Raw genomic sequence first — 17,356 nt, 5'->3', positions numbered from 1 at the left:
CGGCGGAACGACCAAAACAACCAGTCGACCAGTCACTATGACGTGCACTGACCACCAAGGAGCAGACGCTCAACACAGGAGCTGCCCCCTGGTGGTGTGTTCCCACAGCAGGAGCAGCTGCTCAGAGGGTGGGTCCACAGCTGCTCAAGATGAGCAGCACTCCCACAGCAAGCTGATCCCCTCAGGACACACTCCCCACCAGTGCACTAACCCCATGCACCAGGCCTCTAGTAGTTATATAACTTTTACCTATAGAGCCAAGCCTAGACTCCAGGGCCATTGACTGCTAGTTATACATCTAAACTATATACTCTAGAGCAGGGGTGGGCAAACTTTTTGACTCGAGGGCCACAATGGGTTCTTAAACTAGACCGGAGGGCCAGAACAAAAGCATGGATGGAGTGTTCGTGTGAACTAATATAAATTCATAAAAGGGTACGGTCTTTTTTTTTTTTTTTTTGTTTTATTCATTTCAAACGGGTCGGATCCAGCCCGCGGGCCGTAGTTTGCCCACGGCTGCTCTAGAGAAATTTGTAGTCTAGGTCTGGAGACATAGAAAACAAAGATTAAAAAATCTAAAAATACAGAACATCTTAAAGACTGGTAAACTGTAAAGTTAATAGTATAGATTTGTGTTTCTTAATATGATGTGTGACCTTAAAGTGGAACCTGAAATCCTTTAAAACATATTTTCCAGCTGATTTTTTTTTAGGGTTCAGTTTCCAGCAGATTTTATTTTCTTCTCAAAAAAAGCTATTTACAAAAGGTATATATCAACAATCTGACAGGCAATGACTTGACATGATTAGTCTCAGCTGATTCTTAATGAATAGTCATATATTAAAGTTTCAGATTCACTGGTATAAACAACACCCAGAATGAGCCTAGGAGGAAAAGATCAAATTGACTCATTTTCTCTTTCACGTCTACCTAAACTAGCTACGGTATTTCCCTTAATTGCTTTTAAAAACAATTTCAAATGGTTTCACAAAAGTGGCTTTAACTATGACACCAGTAGTTCTAAACAACCTCTTATTGTGAAATCCTACTTATAAAAGTCATGCTAATCAACTTCATGCTTTAACAGCTATTACAACAGGTCACTAAATACTTTGTCAATATAAACAATGTACAAAGTAAAATTTATACACAAATCGATGATTTAAATATGATTATGCTGCCACCTAGTGCTCATCTTTTAATGTTACACAATTAAACTGTTAGGATTGGGGGGGGGGCACAAAACAAAAAGTGCTATGAGAGCCAATGACAAAGCTTTGCTTTAAAAAAAAAAATTGGTCCTATTTTAGAGGTCACTACCAATATCTTAAGGATTACTGATAAGGTAAGACAGCCAATCACAAATCATAACACTTCATATGTTTAAAATTAAAATCCTATAATTCAAATAAGAGGAAAGCCAATGTTTACACGTTAAATAGTGTTAAAAAAATAGCAACAAAAGTTGTAAATGGCCTAAGTTACAGGATAGACTAAATACTACACAGCCATTTAAATACTGAGATAGAAGAGAAACAAGACATTAACTGTGTAGTACTTTCCAAAGACAGCAGCAGTATCTCCCATTCACATGCTCTTCTGCAACATGACCTTGTCCCTTTCACACTGATATGAAGCCTATTTCTCCACCCCTTCCAATCTAGGTGGGACCTAAGACTACTTTGATTAATACAATACAGAAGTGATCATAGTCTACCCATAGCCCTAACTATCCAAGTACAAAACACTTGCTCTTGGGATATTAGTCTTAGAAACCAACCACCACATATGAAATATGACTACACTGACACAACTACAGAGAAGCCCTGGACAATGAGAGAGCCATGTAGGGAGGCCAAGAAATGCAGGTGAAGAAGCCATCATGGAAGTGGATCCTCCACATTTAGCCTGTGCCATGTGGAAACAATGGCCCGGATGAGTCCTTCCTGTGAAATCATGAGCAAAATAAAATGGTTGCTATAAGCCACAAAGTTCTGAGTTTGTCATGTAATTGAAACAGAAATCGTTTCCTGAAAGTATGATATTGCTTTAAGAAAATTCTAAAAACTTGTGACACTGGTTTTGTAACTGAATGGTGGGCTTCAAGGAGCCATGAATGCAGGTTTGAAGAAGAGTGAGAAAAGTGTTATTAAAGACTGGAGAAAAGGTAGTATATACCATAAAAGATAAATATAATATTTATATTATGAATTATTTCATTTTAAAAAGTGATAGTAATGAACTCTACTTTCCAAATCATTTGAGTAATATATGGCTTTGAAAATGACAACTGAGTGGTATCTATTCTTGAGTTTGAAATTAAGATTAGAAGCTGTCATAAGTTTCAAGCACAAGTTAAACATTAATTACAGAGTTGTTTAAAAATAATTCTAAGAGTTTCAATTTCTAAACTTGTCTGTTGACTATTCAATAAATCTGATATAATCTAAAAAGTCAGAAAATGAAAAACTTTTATGGCAATTACAATCAATCCATTATACCAAGATCATTTAATAAGAAATCAATGATGATATTACATGTCTGGATTTAAATTCCTATGGACATCAGTATCTCAAATAAGAAAAAGCCACTAATTTTAAGTGGATTGGAGAAGACTTGCTCAGCCTTTATTTCTCCCCTGTCTCCATAGTATAAGAAAAAAAGGCTTGAATTGAGCTGGAAAGAAAGAGTACATGCCTTTAAACCAGCAAGATAATGCAAATCTAATTATATACTACAATCTAAATTTATTATCAATAGTAGAGGCCCGATGCACGAAAATTCATGCAAGAGTAGGCCTTCCTTCCCCCAGCTGCTGGCACCAGCTTTCACTCCAGCCCTGCCGCTAGGCACCCGGGACCTGGGCGGCTTCCCTCTGGCCCCAGCTTGTCTGGAAGGACATCTGGTGTAATTGGTATTATAGAGACTAGAGGCCCGGTGCACAAAAATTCATACCCTGGGGGGGGGGGGGGGGGGGGGGTAGGCAGGGGAGTCACTCAGCCCGGCCTGCCCGCTTCTCACAGTCAGGGAGGGGATGTCCTACTGACGGCTTAAACCCGCTCCCTGTGGGGCGGGCCTAAGCCGCAGTCTGGCCTCCTTCTGGGGGAGGTGACCGGGCCGATCAGGGAAGGCGCCATCCCCATCACCCTGCTGCTGCTGCCACTGGCCACTATGGCTGCCTGCCCTCAGCCCTCACAGCCACCGTGGCTTTGTCCGGAAGGACATTCAGCTGTCCAGTCTAATTAGCATATTATGCTTTTATTATTATAGATAACTTGTGTACATACATATGTATGTATATGTATTTTTACAACTTAAACTCATGAAGTGTCATGTCTAATTAAGGTATTTTCAAAATAATTTGCTTGGCGTATCAGCAAAATAGAAGAATGGAATTCTCTTTCTGGGGGATAACATTTCACATAACTGGAACTCAAACTAAGTGTCCCCTATCAACACTGACTGCAAATGTTCATCTGTCAATGCTGTGTCAACAAGATTTTATGTATTTCACTTTTTAAAAGTCTTTTTCACACAAATATTGCCAAATACTGAAATTAATCCACAGCATATGATTTTTTAAGTATATTTTTATTGATTTCAGAGAGGAAGGGAGAGGGAGAAAGAGAACCATCAATGAGAAGAAAGAATCCTGCACATCCCCTCACTGGTGATTGAGCCCACAACCCAGGCATGTGCCCTTGACATGAATTGAACCCGTGATCCTTCAGTCCAGGAGTCGCCAACCAGTGGTCCGTGAGGTCCGAAAGGTTGGCGACCGCCGGTTTAAGGAAACCTTTGGAGCAGCAGTCGCCAACTGGTGGTATCTATTTGGTCCAAAAGGTTGTCGACCACTGCTTCAGTCCACAGGCCGACACTCTATCCACTGAGACAAACAAGCTAGGCCACAGCATATGATTTTAATTGAGCATATTCATTGCTTGCAAGGCATTTATAGAATTTTATTACATTCTGATATTTGCTTTTTAGCATGTCACTACAGTGTACATTAATCACTTCCAACTGAAGGTTTGGTGGAAACTCCTAAATTGCAGATTTTATAAGATGAAAATTTCCTTTGCTTTTGTATCCAGGTCTGAAAAACACTAATGAAAATATAGTTTGAGTCTGGCAATATAGGGTGACCCAATAAAATATATACACACACTTTGAATAATTAAAGGCAATGTTTATTAAAAAACATTTCATTTTAAAAATTGAGCTATCAAGCTGTCATACTGTGCATACATTTTTTGTGGAACACCCTGTATATCTGCTGCAGATCTGTTTGGGAATGAAGATCTTAGTTCTTATTTTAACTTCTGACATCAATGAAAGTATAAAAAATACTACATAAAGCAATTTAACATTACTTGTGATTCAGACATTAGTTGCTGCCAAATTCACTTTATCACAGTGTTTAACATATAGGCACTGTTTTGCCTTCTGACTCTAGGTTGAATTCACTTGGAAATATTAGCAAGTCTACAGCAATAGTTAATTACCAAAGCCATTCAGTGTTTAATAGTTATTGAAGGCAGTACTGGTTCAGAAAAATTTCAATCTTGCCCCTAAGCTACAAAAATGACAAGGTAACTTTCCCACTACTAAGCAAACAAATTACTGTGTGGTAGAACTGTCCATGAGATTGAATGAAGTCCACTACTGACACTATTGGATCAGTAATAATACATGATAGGTTCAAACCTTTTCCACAATGTATCTGGTGATGAAAAATACAATGAATAACTATAGGTTTTTAAAAATCTTACATTTTTACACTTTGCAAATAAGTCTTCTGCTCCACACATTTTTTCACCACCATCTATCTATATAATATAGGAATATGCAAGTTAGCCAGGATGCCATAACGTCATGACTGAATAGCAGGGACCTAAGGCTGCATGGCGCCTGGCTGGGGTGAGGGACTTCAGGCCGTGCCCTCCACCCAGCAGAGCTTGACGGGGTTGGAGCTAGCTCACCCAATGTGGGTGGGGCCGACCAGGTCTGGGTCTCCTGCATTTTCGAAGCACATGCAGGTGGTGGGCGGGGACTTGACTCTAGGTCCCTCGGTGCACCCCAGACTCTGACAAGAGGAAGATTTTCATATACATTTTACTAATTTTCTTTCATCTCTGACACTTCTATTATAGAGAGAGGGCAAATAGCAATTATTAAAATATTTCCTCTAATTCCCTTTTAATGTGCACAAATTTCGTGCACCAGGCCACTAGTAAGTTATAATACATTTTAACAGATTCCACTTCACGTTGTACTGAATCAATACTCTTGCAACATCTTTGAAAGTACTTTCTCCTATGGAAGTTCTATGCAGTTTCAAACTCTGCAAACTCTGCACTGACTCCTTGAATAAACAACTCAACATCAGTAACATCTGTCAAGTCATCAAGAGTCTAGGGAAAAGAGTTGAAATAATTTGCCTTATATTTTGAGTATTGATGTCCTCAACTCTTCACACAACTGTTCTTACTGAAAGGCTAACAGTCTTAATAAGTTTTTCTCTGGACACATTTCTTCAGCTGTTGCAATCACACATAAATTAATTAAGTCACCATTGGTAAATGGCTTTCCCTGCTTGGCCTACAAATGAGCCACTCAGAAACTTTAGCTGCAGCCTTATTTTCATTCTTTTATTTTTGTGAAGAAATTCTGCTGTGATGAGATATTCCGCTTTACATTTTCTAAATCTTCTGACCATTGTTTTCCTCAGTTGGCAGTACTGTGACAGTGTTTTGTCTGGCAATCTAAATGTTTATTGCATTCTTTTAGCACAGCTAAAATATCATAGCATAATAAACACAATGCTTCACCATCTAATTCAATAACAAAATAACTCATACTACACTGGGCCTTAAAAGCATGACATTCAAGTTCATTGTTTTTTGTTTGTTTTGACATAATGAGTATGCAATCATAACAAAACAAATAAATAAAATGTTGCAGTATGGAGGTTTGCTTATTACTTAAAAACGCTGTGGGATTTTACCTATCAACTGGGATTTGTAGTGCACTGAGCAGCAGTACAAAGTGATGAGAGCAACATATATGGTTTCTGTTGCAACTACTAAATTCTGCTGTTGTATTATGAAAGCAGCAATAGTCAATATGTAAACAAATGATTATGGCTGTGCTCTAATAAAACTTTACTTATGGACACTAAAATGAGAATTTTATTATTTTCATGTGCCCCAAAATATTATTCTCTTGATTTTTTTCCAACCGTTTAAAAATGTAAAAGCCATTCTTAGCATACAGGCCATGTGAAAACAGGCAGTGGGTCATAGTGTGCCAATCTCCAATTGAACTCATTTTATTATGTAGGATAGAAATTTGGCTCCCATGCAGACAGAGGAGCAAGACTGCCAGATTACCTAAACTTCAGTTTATTAACCTCCAAAATGAAAATAATGTGAGCACTCACCTCACATATTTCTCTGAGATTAAACTGAGTGAATATGTAAATCATTTAGAACAATGTCTACTGTAAAGCTGTTAAAAATATTTCCTACTGAGCATAATACAATGCAAATGGATTTCAATTCTTATTAGCAGCTCTGTATGATTTAAAATACCCACTGGAGCCAAAACCGGTTTGGCTCAGTGGATAGAGCGTAGGCCTGCGGACTGAAAGGTCCCGGGTTCGATTCCGGTCAAGGGCATGTACCTGGGTTGCGGGCACATCCCCAGTAGGGGATAGGCAGGAGGCAGCTAATCGATGTTTCTCGCTCATCGATGTTCCTAACTTTCTATCTCTCTCCCTTCCTCTCTGTAAAAAATCAACAAAATATATTTTTTAAAAAATAAAAAATAAAAATAAAATTCCCACTGGAGATCTGAAGAAAGCAGCCTACTTAACCCTACCAGACCGCTTTACCGATTTTTCGGTAATTTCCGAATCTGCCGCTATACTGCTGTACCTAATTTTCGGTACTTTGCCTAGACCTATTTTCTACAATGTCTCCAAGTTCCATCCTATTCTAACCACTTGTTTGCATGTAACTAACATTTTTCTGTATCATGTTGGTTTTTCTCTTTAATGCTCAGGAGCCCAGGTATAGGGGACAGTTAGGTTCAGGGCCTCAGGTCTGGTAGGGTTAAATGAATATTACCGATGTCCTCCAATAAACACGTCCACAGTACATCAACATCAATGTATCTGTTATACTTCCCACAATCCTAGCATTTTCAAACTACTAAGGCATGGCTGCAACACTACCACCAGAATACTTTTTATAAAAATATTAGAGGCCCGGGGCATGAAATTCATGCACGGATAGGGTCCCTAGGCCTGACCGGAGATCAGGGCCAATCAGGGCCTTCCAGCTGCCAGCCGGGGCCTCCCTTCCCTGGCTGCTGGCCGGGGACTTCCTTCATTCCAGGCCGCCTCCTGATGGTTAGCGCACATCATAGTGAGTGATCAGTCTCCCGGTCGAACTCCCCCAGGGACAATATGCATATTAGTCTTTTACATATTTAAATGTTTTTATTGATTTCAGAGAGAGGAAGGGAGAGGGAGAGATAGAAGCATGGATGAGAGAGAAACATCAATCAGCTGCCTCCTGCTTGGCCCCTACTGAGGATTGAGCTCCCAACCTGGGCATGTATCCTGACCTGAAATCAAACTCACAACCTCCTGGTGCATGGAACAACACTCAACCAACCAAGCCACTGGCTGGGCAGAATAATTTTTAAATAGACCATTTCTATTCTAAAGTTTTGGTGGATTTCTAGATTAGTGAACAAAGAAATAAAAGTGAAATTTTAAGAAATATTTTTAGCAATGACTATTTTACACTAGAAAAACATAAATAAATCATTCCATAGGAAATGAAAATCACAACAAATCTTTTTTGTTTACTAAAAAGCTCTGGATAAGATTCAACACAGATACACTTTTATGCTCCGATATAAATGACATTTAAAAGCCACAAAAGTTATATAACATGGGTGTAATCCTGTCTTCCTCAATGCCCCATCAAATATTTAAGACTAAGAACTCAGGAAACTGGAGGCCTTTTTTTTTTTGATTTTCCCTCCTATCCAACATTATAAAACATATGCATCTGGGAAAATTTCAGGATGTTGAAAAAAGAGATAGAAGAAGATATAAACAAGTGGAAGATTGTACCTTGTTCTTGGATTGGTAGAATCAACATCGTTAAAGTGTCCATACTACCCAAAGCAATCTACAGATTCTATGCAATCCCTATTAAAATACTAACAACATATTCAGAGTTAGATCAAATACTCCAAAAATTTATATGGAATCAAAAAAGACCCCGAGTAGCTGCAGCAATTCTAAAAAAGAAAAACAAAGTTGGAGGAATCACAATACCAGATTTCAAATTATACTACAAAGCCACCATAATCATAACAGCCTAGTACTGACACAAGAACAGGCATATAGATCATTGGAACAGAACAGAGAATCCAGAACTCAACCCACGCCATTATGTTCAATTAATATTTGACAAAGGAGGCAAGAGCATACAATGGAATCAAGATAGTCTCTCCAATAAATGGTGTTGGGAAAATTGGACAGATACATGCAAAAAAAAATGAAACTAGATCACCGACTTACACCATACACAATAATAAACTCAAAATGCATAAAGGACTTAAATATAAGACGTGAAACCATAAAAATTCTAGAAGAAACCATAGGCAGCAAAATCTCAGACAGCTCTTGTTGCAGTATGTTTACTGATACATCTCCTAGGGCAGTGGTCGGCAAACCACAGCTCATGAGCCACATGCGGCTCTTTGGCCCCTTGAGTGTGGCTCTTCCACAGCCAAAGGAAACTAAGGAGAAAATAAACAAATGGGACTACATCAAACTAAAAAGCTCTACACAGCAAAAGAAACCATCAACATAACGAACAGGCAGCCCACTGTATGGGAGAACATATTTGGCAATGATACATCTGATATATTTTGGCTTAATATCCAAAATAAATAAGGAACTCATACAACTGACAAAAGGAAGACAAACAATCCAATCAAAAATGGGCAAAGGACCTAAATACTAGTAGACACTTCTCCAAAGAGGACATACAGATGGCCAAGAGACATATGAAAAAATGCTTGAAGTCACTAATCATCAGAGAGATGCAAATCAAAATGACAATGAGGTACCATCTCACACCTGTCAGAATGGCCTGTTCAGCGCAGGGAGAACACATCTGCTGACCAGTCTGTTTCATAGGAATCCTGATAATGCAGCCTCATTTGTCTTCCCACATAAACGTCAACATAAATTTGCTACAAGTCTTAAAAGAAATGCGTACACAGGCTATAGAAACGGCTGGCCCCGCCCCTTCCCACATCAGCAATAGTGCTGGATGCTCGCCCTGTGATTATGAAAACCGTCTCTTCATCCAACTGCATCTCTCTCCCCCTTCCATCCAACAGCACCAACTGAGCACCTGCCCCAAGCAGCCACTCTTTGAGACAGCATGGAGGGAGGGACCTGGAGAATATCATGCTAATTGAGGTAAGTCAGTCAGAGAAAGACAAGTATCACATGATCACACTCATATGTGGAATCTAAGTAACAAAATAAACTGGTGAACAGAGTGGATCCAGAGACATGGAAGCATGGAACAGAGAGTGGAATCTCAGAGGGAAGGCAGGGGAGGGGGGGTGGGTGGGAGGTAATCAACCAAAGAACTTATATGCATAGGTGCATTACTCATGGACACAGAAATAGGGTGCTGAAAATCCAGGGAGGGCTGGAGAGGGTCTATGGGGAGAAAAGGGGACATATATAACAATAAAAAAATTATTTTAAAAAGGGGGGGGGGGCTGGTATGTGGGCTCTTGAGTAGCAGAGAGGAGCTAACCCAGTTCTCAGGCAATATGGTAGTTACATATAAAGAGCTTTCTATATGGCGGGCACTGTTTTACTTACTTTATACATGATAACTCTAATTTTCTGATAATAATCCCTTCAATCCTATTTTCATTCCCATAGGCAAGGGCAGTAACTTGCACACTGGAGTTTCTCTCTCACTTACCCACCATCCTGATTCTCTAATTGCCTGTGGTATACTTCGCCACATAGTTTCAAATATTTTATTTACATTTGTATTCATATTCGTTTTCTGATATTTGTCAAGGCTTCACAGTAATATGTTGGCTTCACTAATGTATGGGTGCCTGGTGAGGAGCACTATTATTATATCCAAATAAAAAGAACTATGAATAAAGTTATCATTTTTATCTTGATAAATATCTAGATATTTTTCCCTATCTTTTGTATTGTGCAAGAAACTACAAAAACTAAAGCAATTCAGACCTGACTGTAATTTGGGAAATAGAAAAATAGTACTGCAAAATAAAAAAATCAGGACAAATATTGTCTGCATGCTTAGCAAGACATTCCTTATATTCCCAATTAAAACCTTTCTAAATTCTTCAAAAAAAAATAAAAATAAAATATATGCCTTTGAACTGACAATAAAATATGATATCTCTGAATGATTTTACTTACTTGTATTTTTTTTCGAATTCTTTTTGAGTGTTTCATGATAATTATGAATTAAATATGAATTACTTAAACAGTCAAAATGTATTCACTAAAAGACAGTTTGGAAAACACACAGAAGACAAAGTATCCAAAATAGTGATATTACTTAAAACCATAATAACTGCTTACCTACAACCAGGCCACATTCAGGACAGATCATATCACCAGCTCTGTAGTCCTCCACTAAAATCGAATCTGGATGGTTTGGACATGTGACTCTTGGGAGAGCATCCAAACTAAATGAAATGGGGAAAAAAAAGTTTTTTTATTTCTTTTTAAAAAATTCTCACCCTAGGACATAAAGGGAAGAGAGAAACATCAATGTGTGAACCATATGTGAGAAATACCAATCCTCCCAACCAACATGTAACAAAGTAGTCTTCTGGGGGTCGGAGGAGGAAGGATTTTTAACGTTTTTCTTTTTTTTTTCTTTCTTTTTTTTACCCTTGACCAGAATCGAACCTGGGACCCTTCAGTCCGCAGGCCGACGCACTATCCACTAAGCCACGCCAGTCAGGGCAACATTTTTCTAATATATATTTATAACATATTTGAACTAAATTTCTGAAGTAAACACCCCAATTAAATTACTTTAAATTCTAGCCAGTTATTAACAGGTAGATTCCAATGGAATTATTTTTTATAAGAAGTTACTGGTTTGCAGACATAAAAAGCATTAAAAACTTTAAATAGAAAACAAGTGTTTTATTCTCTAAACATGTAGGCAACTAAGTTTTTAAAAAATCTTGATTAGCACTGAAATGACTAGCTACCATAATAACCTGTGACAGTTACAGATAACCATGCAGTTTGTGCCCCCTGCCACTTATTTCTCTGGTCAGAGAATAAATTTTTTCTGCTTGCTAGTTACCATGGTGGTAGATTTAGAATAGTATACTAAACTTAATCTATCCTATATAATAAAAGCCTAATATGCTAAGTGTCTGGTCAACCATTCAACCAATCCAAGTGTAATATGTTAATGATATGCTAAGGCCATTCAACCACTGGCTATGATGTGCACTGACCACCAGGGGGCAGACAGTTGACCAGCTGACCAGTTGTTATGACGTGCACTGACCAGGGGACTGATGCTCCAACTGGTACATTAGCTTGCTGCTGGGGTCTGGCCTGTTGGGACTGAGCGAGATGGGCCAGACATGCCCTAAGCCCTCCCACAGTCCCTCCCTGGTCCCGATCGTGCACTGGTGGGGTCTGTCGGGCTGGCCTGCACTCTCTCGCAATCCAGGACCCCTCAGGGGATGTTGGAGAGCCGGTTTTGGCGCGATCCCACAGGCCAGGCCGAGGGACCCCACTGGTGCACGAATTCGTGCACTGGGCCTTCAGTAGTAATATAAATGAGGGCGGTAGATGTGGCTCTACTTTACTTAAGACCTAATGATTTCATTTAGTCCAGAATTGATTTTGTTGGCAATCAAGAAATAGTTTTAAAGCTACTTTTTAATCTATTTGTGATATTAATAATTTGTTCAATTATTTTATAATGAAGCAGTTTGGGGAAGACAAATCAGCTTTAAATGACCAGACAAAATCAGTTTTAAAAAGCAACAAAGACATTTAACATAGATTTTGCAATTATTTCTGGGGATATGACCTCATACTCACAAATGTTTGTTATCACTAAAAATAAGTTGTCTTTAAAAGTTCACTTGAGACAGGAAAACCTTATGCCATTAAAAAAAAAAAAAATGCTGAACTACAATAAGGATATAAAAGAAAAAGAACCACCCCGCCAGCATGGCTCAGTGGTTGAGAATTGACCTATGAAACAACCAATGATTCTCTCTCAATTGATGTTTCTATCTCTCTTCCTGTCCCCTCCTCTCTGAAATCATTAAAAATACATATTTAAAAAAAAGAACCAATCACAATGCAGACATTTTACATGCAGCAAAGCTGGCTTTCAATGACCATAAACTGTTAATAACATGCAAGAATTCAAGGAATATCATTTCCATGAGCCCTTTCCTTTGAGTTTACTGGAGACTGAGTTTTTCACTTCCAATATGACAGGAAAGACATCAATGTAAAAATTTGTGATGAGACAACTTTACACATAGAACTTAATGAGAGCCTATATAAGAACTATTAACATTGTTAAGTACTTATGTCAGAGGTAGTACAGATATTGTTATTCTGAGAATGTTTTCTGTATTGTGTGGAATAAAGCCACTGTTTAATTATGAAAAAATTTCACTTGAAATACTCTAAAAAAAGGTTATGTTATAGCCAACACAAATATACATCCAAAAGACGGTATTACCCATGTAAAAGGGGTATTCATGGTTTTGGATAAAGTTCTCACATAATACAATTTAGAATGTTAGCTCTCAACATAGAAGGCAATTCCCAATGGAAAATTGGTAATATAATCCACATTCCCAAAATTTATATAGTCAAGGTAACCAGGACATGTGTTGATCTTTTCATTGAAAAAAATGGGAGGTGGGGTTCGCTTTACATTCATGCTTATTCCAGAAATTCCTATAGAAAAATATTTTCATAAGTTATGACAAATAAAATATTAAAAAAGCAAGTTATGGAAAATTATTTTAAAATAAAGGAAAACATTAGCAGAGTAACAGTAATTACAAATGCATAATGTGGGCAGTCAGGTGGCACACATCACTCAAAGGACTGATGGGAAACAATATCATGTAGTATGTGTATCTATTATATATCTATATATATGATATAAAAAATCACAAAGATATGCTTACTATAAAAAGGTATGAATTTTATACAAAATTGAGAAAAGTATGAACTACAGTTATATGCAGTAACATGAATATCAAAATGCTGATAAAAAAACTACTCATGAACACATATTTTTGCCATGTATATAAACCTCAAAGTGGGCAAAACAGATCTATGGTGTCAGAAATCAGGATGTGGTAGACTATGGGCACAAAGGAGGCTTCCAGGGTGCTAGTGGTATTTCATTTCTTGACCTGGGTTGTAGCTTTGCGTAAATGTTCACTTATTAATTGACCTGTGCACTTAAAACATGTGCAACAACTTCATAAAAAAGGTAAAAAGCAAGGCACAGTGTTTACATTAGACTCCTTTTTCAGGGGCCATTGGGAGGGCTTAGAACTATCCTATATAATCCTATATAATAAAAGGGTAATATGCAAATTGTCTCCTTGACCAGGAGTTCAACTGGAGTTTGACCAGGGGGCGGGGCTGGCCCGCCACCCATCCGAGGCCCTTCCCACCCGGCTAACCCAGCCCAGCTCGATCGGGCGAGCCAGCCAGACCCCACCTGTGCACAAATTCGTGCACCAGTCCTCTAGTATGCATATATTTGCTAAAGCAGAGACTCACTGGGAAAGCACAAAACTGGTTACAATGATTGCTTTGGGGAAGAATTAGATGGCTGGAAGCTGGGGAAGAAGGCAGACTACTTTTCACTGTTCTTGTCTTTTTACTATGTGTAATGTGTTACCTATCCAAAATAAAATGAAATCACGTAAGTCAACTTTTAATCAAATTTCCCCAAGAGTAATACAAAGGAGAAACTACAAGAGTGGGGTTGTAGGGGAAGTAAGGGGAAAAACAATAGGAAAGGAATGTGGTAAACAATCACCCCTAACACTAAAGCAATTGTGACTACCTAAGAAGCCAGATAATCCCAAATTCATTTTATAGCTATAACTTACTGGGTGCCTACTGTGGGTCTAGTGCTGTACATACATTATTAATCTTCAAAGCCACCCTGAAGATGGGCATTATCTCCACTTTAAAGATTATGCCCAGAGAATGATTTGCCCGAAATCACAGAATAAGTGGTGGAGCTTAAATTTGAACTCAGAACACTTGTGCTCTTCTCTGTGAAAACACCAGCCAGTTTCAGAGCCTAGTAACTATGTATCTTCCTCAAGTTAAAAATAGTGAAAAGGTAGAAATACAAACATTTACCTTTGTTCTCACTGGAAGAAAAACTCAAAAAGCTGAACAATGCATTAACACATAGAGCTGGGCATGTTCAGAAAAAATTTATTTCGAACATATTTTTTTAACAAGGCATACAAAGTATAGTGTACTTTTTGGGTAAGGAATTTACCAAGTGAATTTACTAGACTGATACTGTAACATTTCATACAAATACATCATCCTGTTCTTACATGTAAAAGCTGTGCCCAAATATGCCCACATGCACCTTTCAGATCTACTGCCATGAGAGACCATACGCTGTATTTAGGTGTCTTTGGGAAGCTGAAGTTTCCCATTTACTTACAAGTAAGCCTTCCCTGACAGAGCCACGCCCAGATAGAATGATTGAGCACTCAATCATAGAATTAGAATCAGTAAACAAGAGTGTCATTGACTTTAAGAACTATCGCCAAATAGGCCATCAGCTAAAGCTGCCTCACTGTTCCCCATTTTTTTAAAAAAATACAGTAACATAAAATAGTAAGTTTTGGCAGTTTACCAAAAAGGGCCCGGACTTCTCCAGCTTACTACTAATGATAATGGCTTTCATTGGGAACTCAATTCCACAGATTACAACAGGTTCAAAAATTTATGCCAGAGTTGCCTTCCAGAAATTATAGGAACTTTACTTTTAATACATTATGAATTAACTAAAAGCCAACTGTGTGAGAACAAGAAAAAGATATATGCCTTACTACAGCCTGTTCTAACCCTCAACTTGGAAAAGCCAGCATTGGCATGACTCAGTTTACACTCATGCAAAAATACTCGTATCTACCTCATAGTGGTAAGGAGAGATATAATTAAGGTCTGCAAGCCTTTTTCAGGTCACAGGATTAAAGGCTGTCTCTACGGGCACTACATGCTTTTCCTGTCCATGTGAGCACATTGCATTTTTAAAATACATTACACAGTGGTTCTCAACCTTCCTAATGCCGCGACCCTTTAATACAGTTCATGTTGTGGTGACTCCCAATTTCATCGTTACAAATTGAACATAATTAAAGCATAGTGATTAATCAAAAACACAATATGTAATTATATATGTGTTTTCCGATGGTCGTAGGCGACCCCTGTGAAAGGGTCGCGACCCACAGGTTGAGAACCGCTGCATTAGAGTGACTTCCCAGCATTTGTAAATAATTTTCTGCAGGCAAGATTTTCTTCAGGAAAATACAGAAGATATTTGTAAAGAAGCCTCTGAAGAAGGGAACTCATCAGATCTTCAGAAATGCCTTAACCTCCATTCAGAGGGCCTCTGGGATGGCAACAGACTCCATCGGGCTCACCAATACCGACGTCCCCAACTTTCCAGCTGTCAGCTGGATGGGGACCTGAACTAGCCCTCTCCCGCTCTTTGGAAGGGACGACTCACGGCCCCGCGGGCTGCCCAAGCCGTAGGTGGAAAAACAAGCGTAGGAAAAAAAGGAACAATAAAGAAAGGAAAAACAGACGTTTGCAATCTCAGCAAAAGGCGAGAGGCTAGGGCTGCGGACCCAGGGGCCCCCACAGGGTGGAGCCGGGGCGAGATGGCGATCTAAGACCCCCCGCGGCCGCCGGGCACGGGGTCCCCGCCCGCCCTCGACTAGCAGGGATCGGGCGGACGTACTAACCGGCTGGTAGACGCCATCTTCACGGCCACAGGGATTCCTGGCGAGACAACAACTCCACACCGACAGAAAGAGAACAGGAAGCCACTGTGGCGACGGGACGCGCCGAGCCCGGCTTTTATAGACGAGTCGCCCACGCAGTCGTAACAAGGCGCGGCTACGGGTCGGGAGAGGGGCCAAGAAAAGTGAGATCCGGAAGGCCACGTGCTTTGCGTTTTATTATTTTCCTTTCCCGTGTCCGTCGTGTGCTCGTTAGCTGGGTGAATCCGCGAAACTACCCAAGAAAACTTCCAAGCGGACCCCTGCAAACAAGCTACCCCCAAAACACCACAACTGGGCGGAGTTAAAGCACAAGCAACCCGGGCTCGGTGCTGGAGGGAAGCCCACACCCATAAGGGCCAACCGCCCCTCCCCCTCCCGGAAGTCAGTTCCTGGGGTCGGCCGGCGCTTCTCCCTGGCCTAAAGGGGTGAAGCCATTAAGAATTTGGAATGAACAGAGAAAGTCACTTTGTTCCGTCAGGACGGGTGTCAGTTCAGGCTCTGTCGTCAGCTAAGCCAGCCGTCCCTACTACCTTCGGCGCCAGGAGTCGTAGTATCTGCCTTGCTTACCCCCTGGAATTGCAGATGAAACAAAACCCTGGGCGAGCCCTGCACCCCGGGAGGCAGGGAGATCTGGACACTGACCTGCTTGGTGTGTTTTTTTCTCCATGTCCTGATAGCTACAGTATAAAGAATTTGGCAAAACGTTTAGATACCACCACCAAGTGTTCCTAGATTTATTTATTAGCCGAATGACGTCAGAATAGTAACAGCAGCAACAGTGAAAACAACGCTACCGCCCCTTGGCTGAAAACAAGCCGCCCTTGGCCCTTGGGGGATCCGAGGAAGGAGGGTGCTCCGGTTTCTATGGGGATGAGGACTTAGAATATAGAGGCTGCTCTGTTCTTCTGGGCATGGGACTCGAATGCCACTGAGCGCTTGAATGTCACTGATTGTTGTCTTGAGAGGTGGGAGAGACACGCTTCCTTGGAAAGAAAAAGGGGTGTAAGGGAAAGGAGTTTAGGAACTGAAATAGGATGGTAATGAGAGGGTTTTGATTTTTTTTTTCCCCCAGTCTTCCAATCTGTAGTTCAAAAGGTTGACCATATGAATCTGAGGGGAAAGGCGGGGTAGCTGGGAAGAGATCAACCAGAGAACTTGCATGTATGCATGATCCAAGGACACAGACAACAGAGTGGTG

General features: G+C 39.8%; 1 protein-coding gene across 1 annotated transcript in view; it reads right to left on the bottom strand.

Moving 5' to 3' along the window:
* The window catches only part of GTF2B (general transcription factor IIB), a 37,949-nt gene extending 21,693 nt beyond the window's left edge, over nucleotides 1–16,256 (bottom strand). Inside the window, exons 1-2 of the mRNA XM_006760793.2 lie at nucleotides 16,120–16,256; nucleotides 10,679–10,785 (exon numbers count right to left, since the gene is read on the bottom strand). Coding sequence (XP_006760856.1) covers nucleotides 10,679–10,785; nucleotides 16,120–16,136 — 124 coding nt within the window. The 5' untranslated portion in view covers nucleotides 16,137–16,256. The remainder of the gene's footprint in view (nucleotides 1–10,678; nucleotides 10,786–16,119) is intronic.
* Between the last annotated feature and the right edge of the window lie 1,100 nt (nucleotides 16,257–17,356).

Source organism: Myotis davidii, unplaced genomic scaffold (genome assembly GCF_000327345.1).
Source record: "Myotis davidii unplaced genomic scaffold, ASM32734v1 scaffold156, whole genome shotgun sequence".
Classification (NCBI taxonomy): domain Eukaryota; kingdom Metazoa; phylum Chordata; class Mammalia; order Chiroptera; family Vespertilionidae; genus Myotis; species Myotis davidii.
This window is presented reverse-complemented; position numbering and strand designations above follow the sequence as displayed.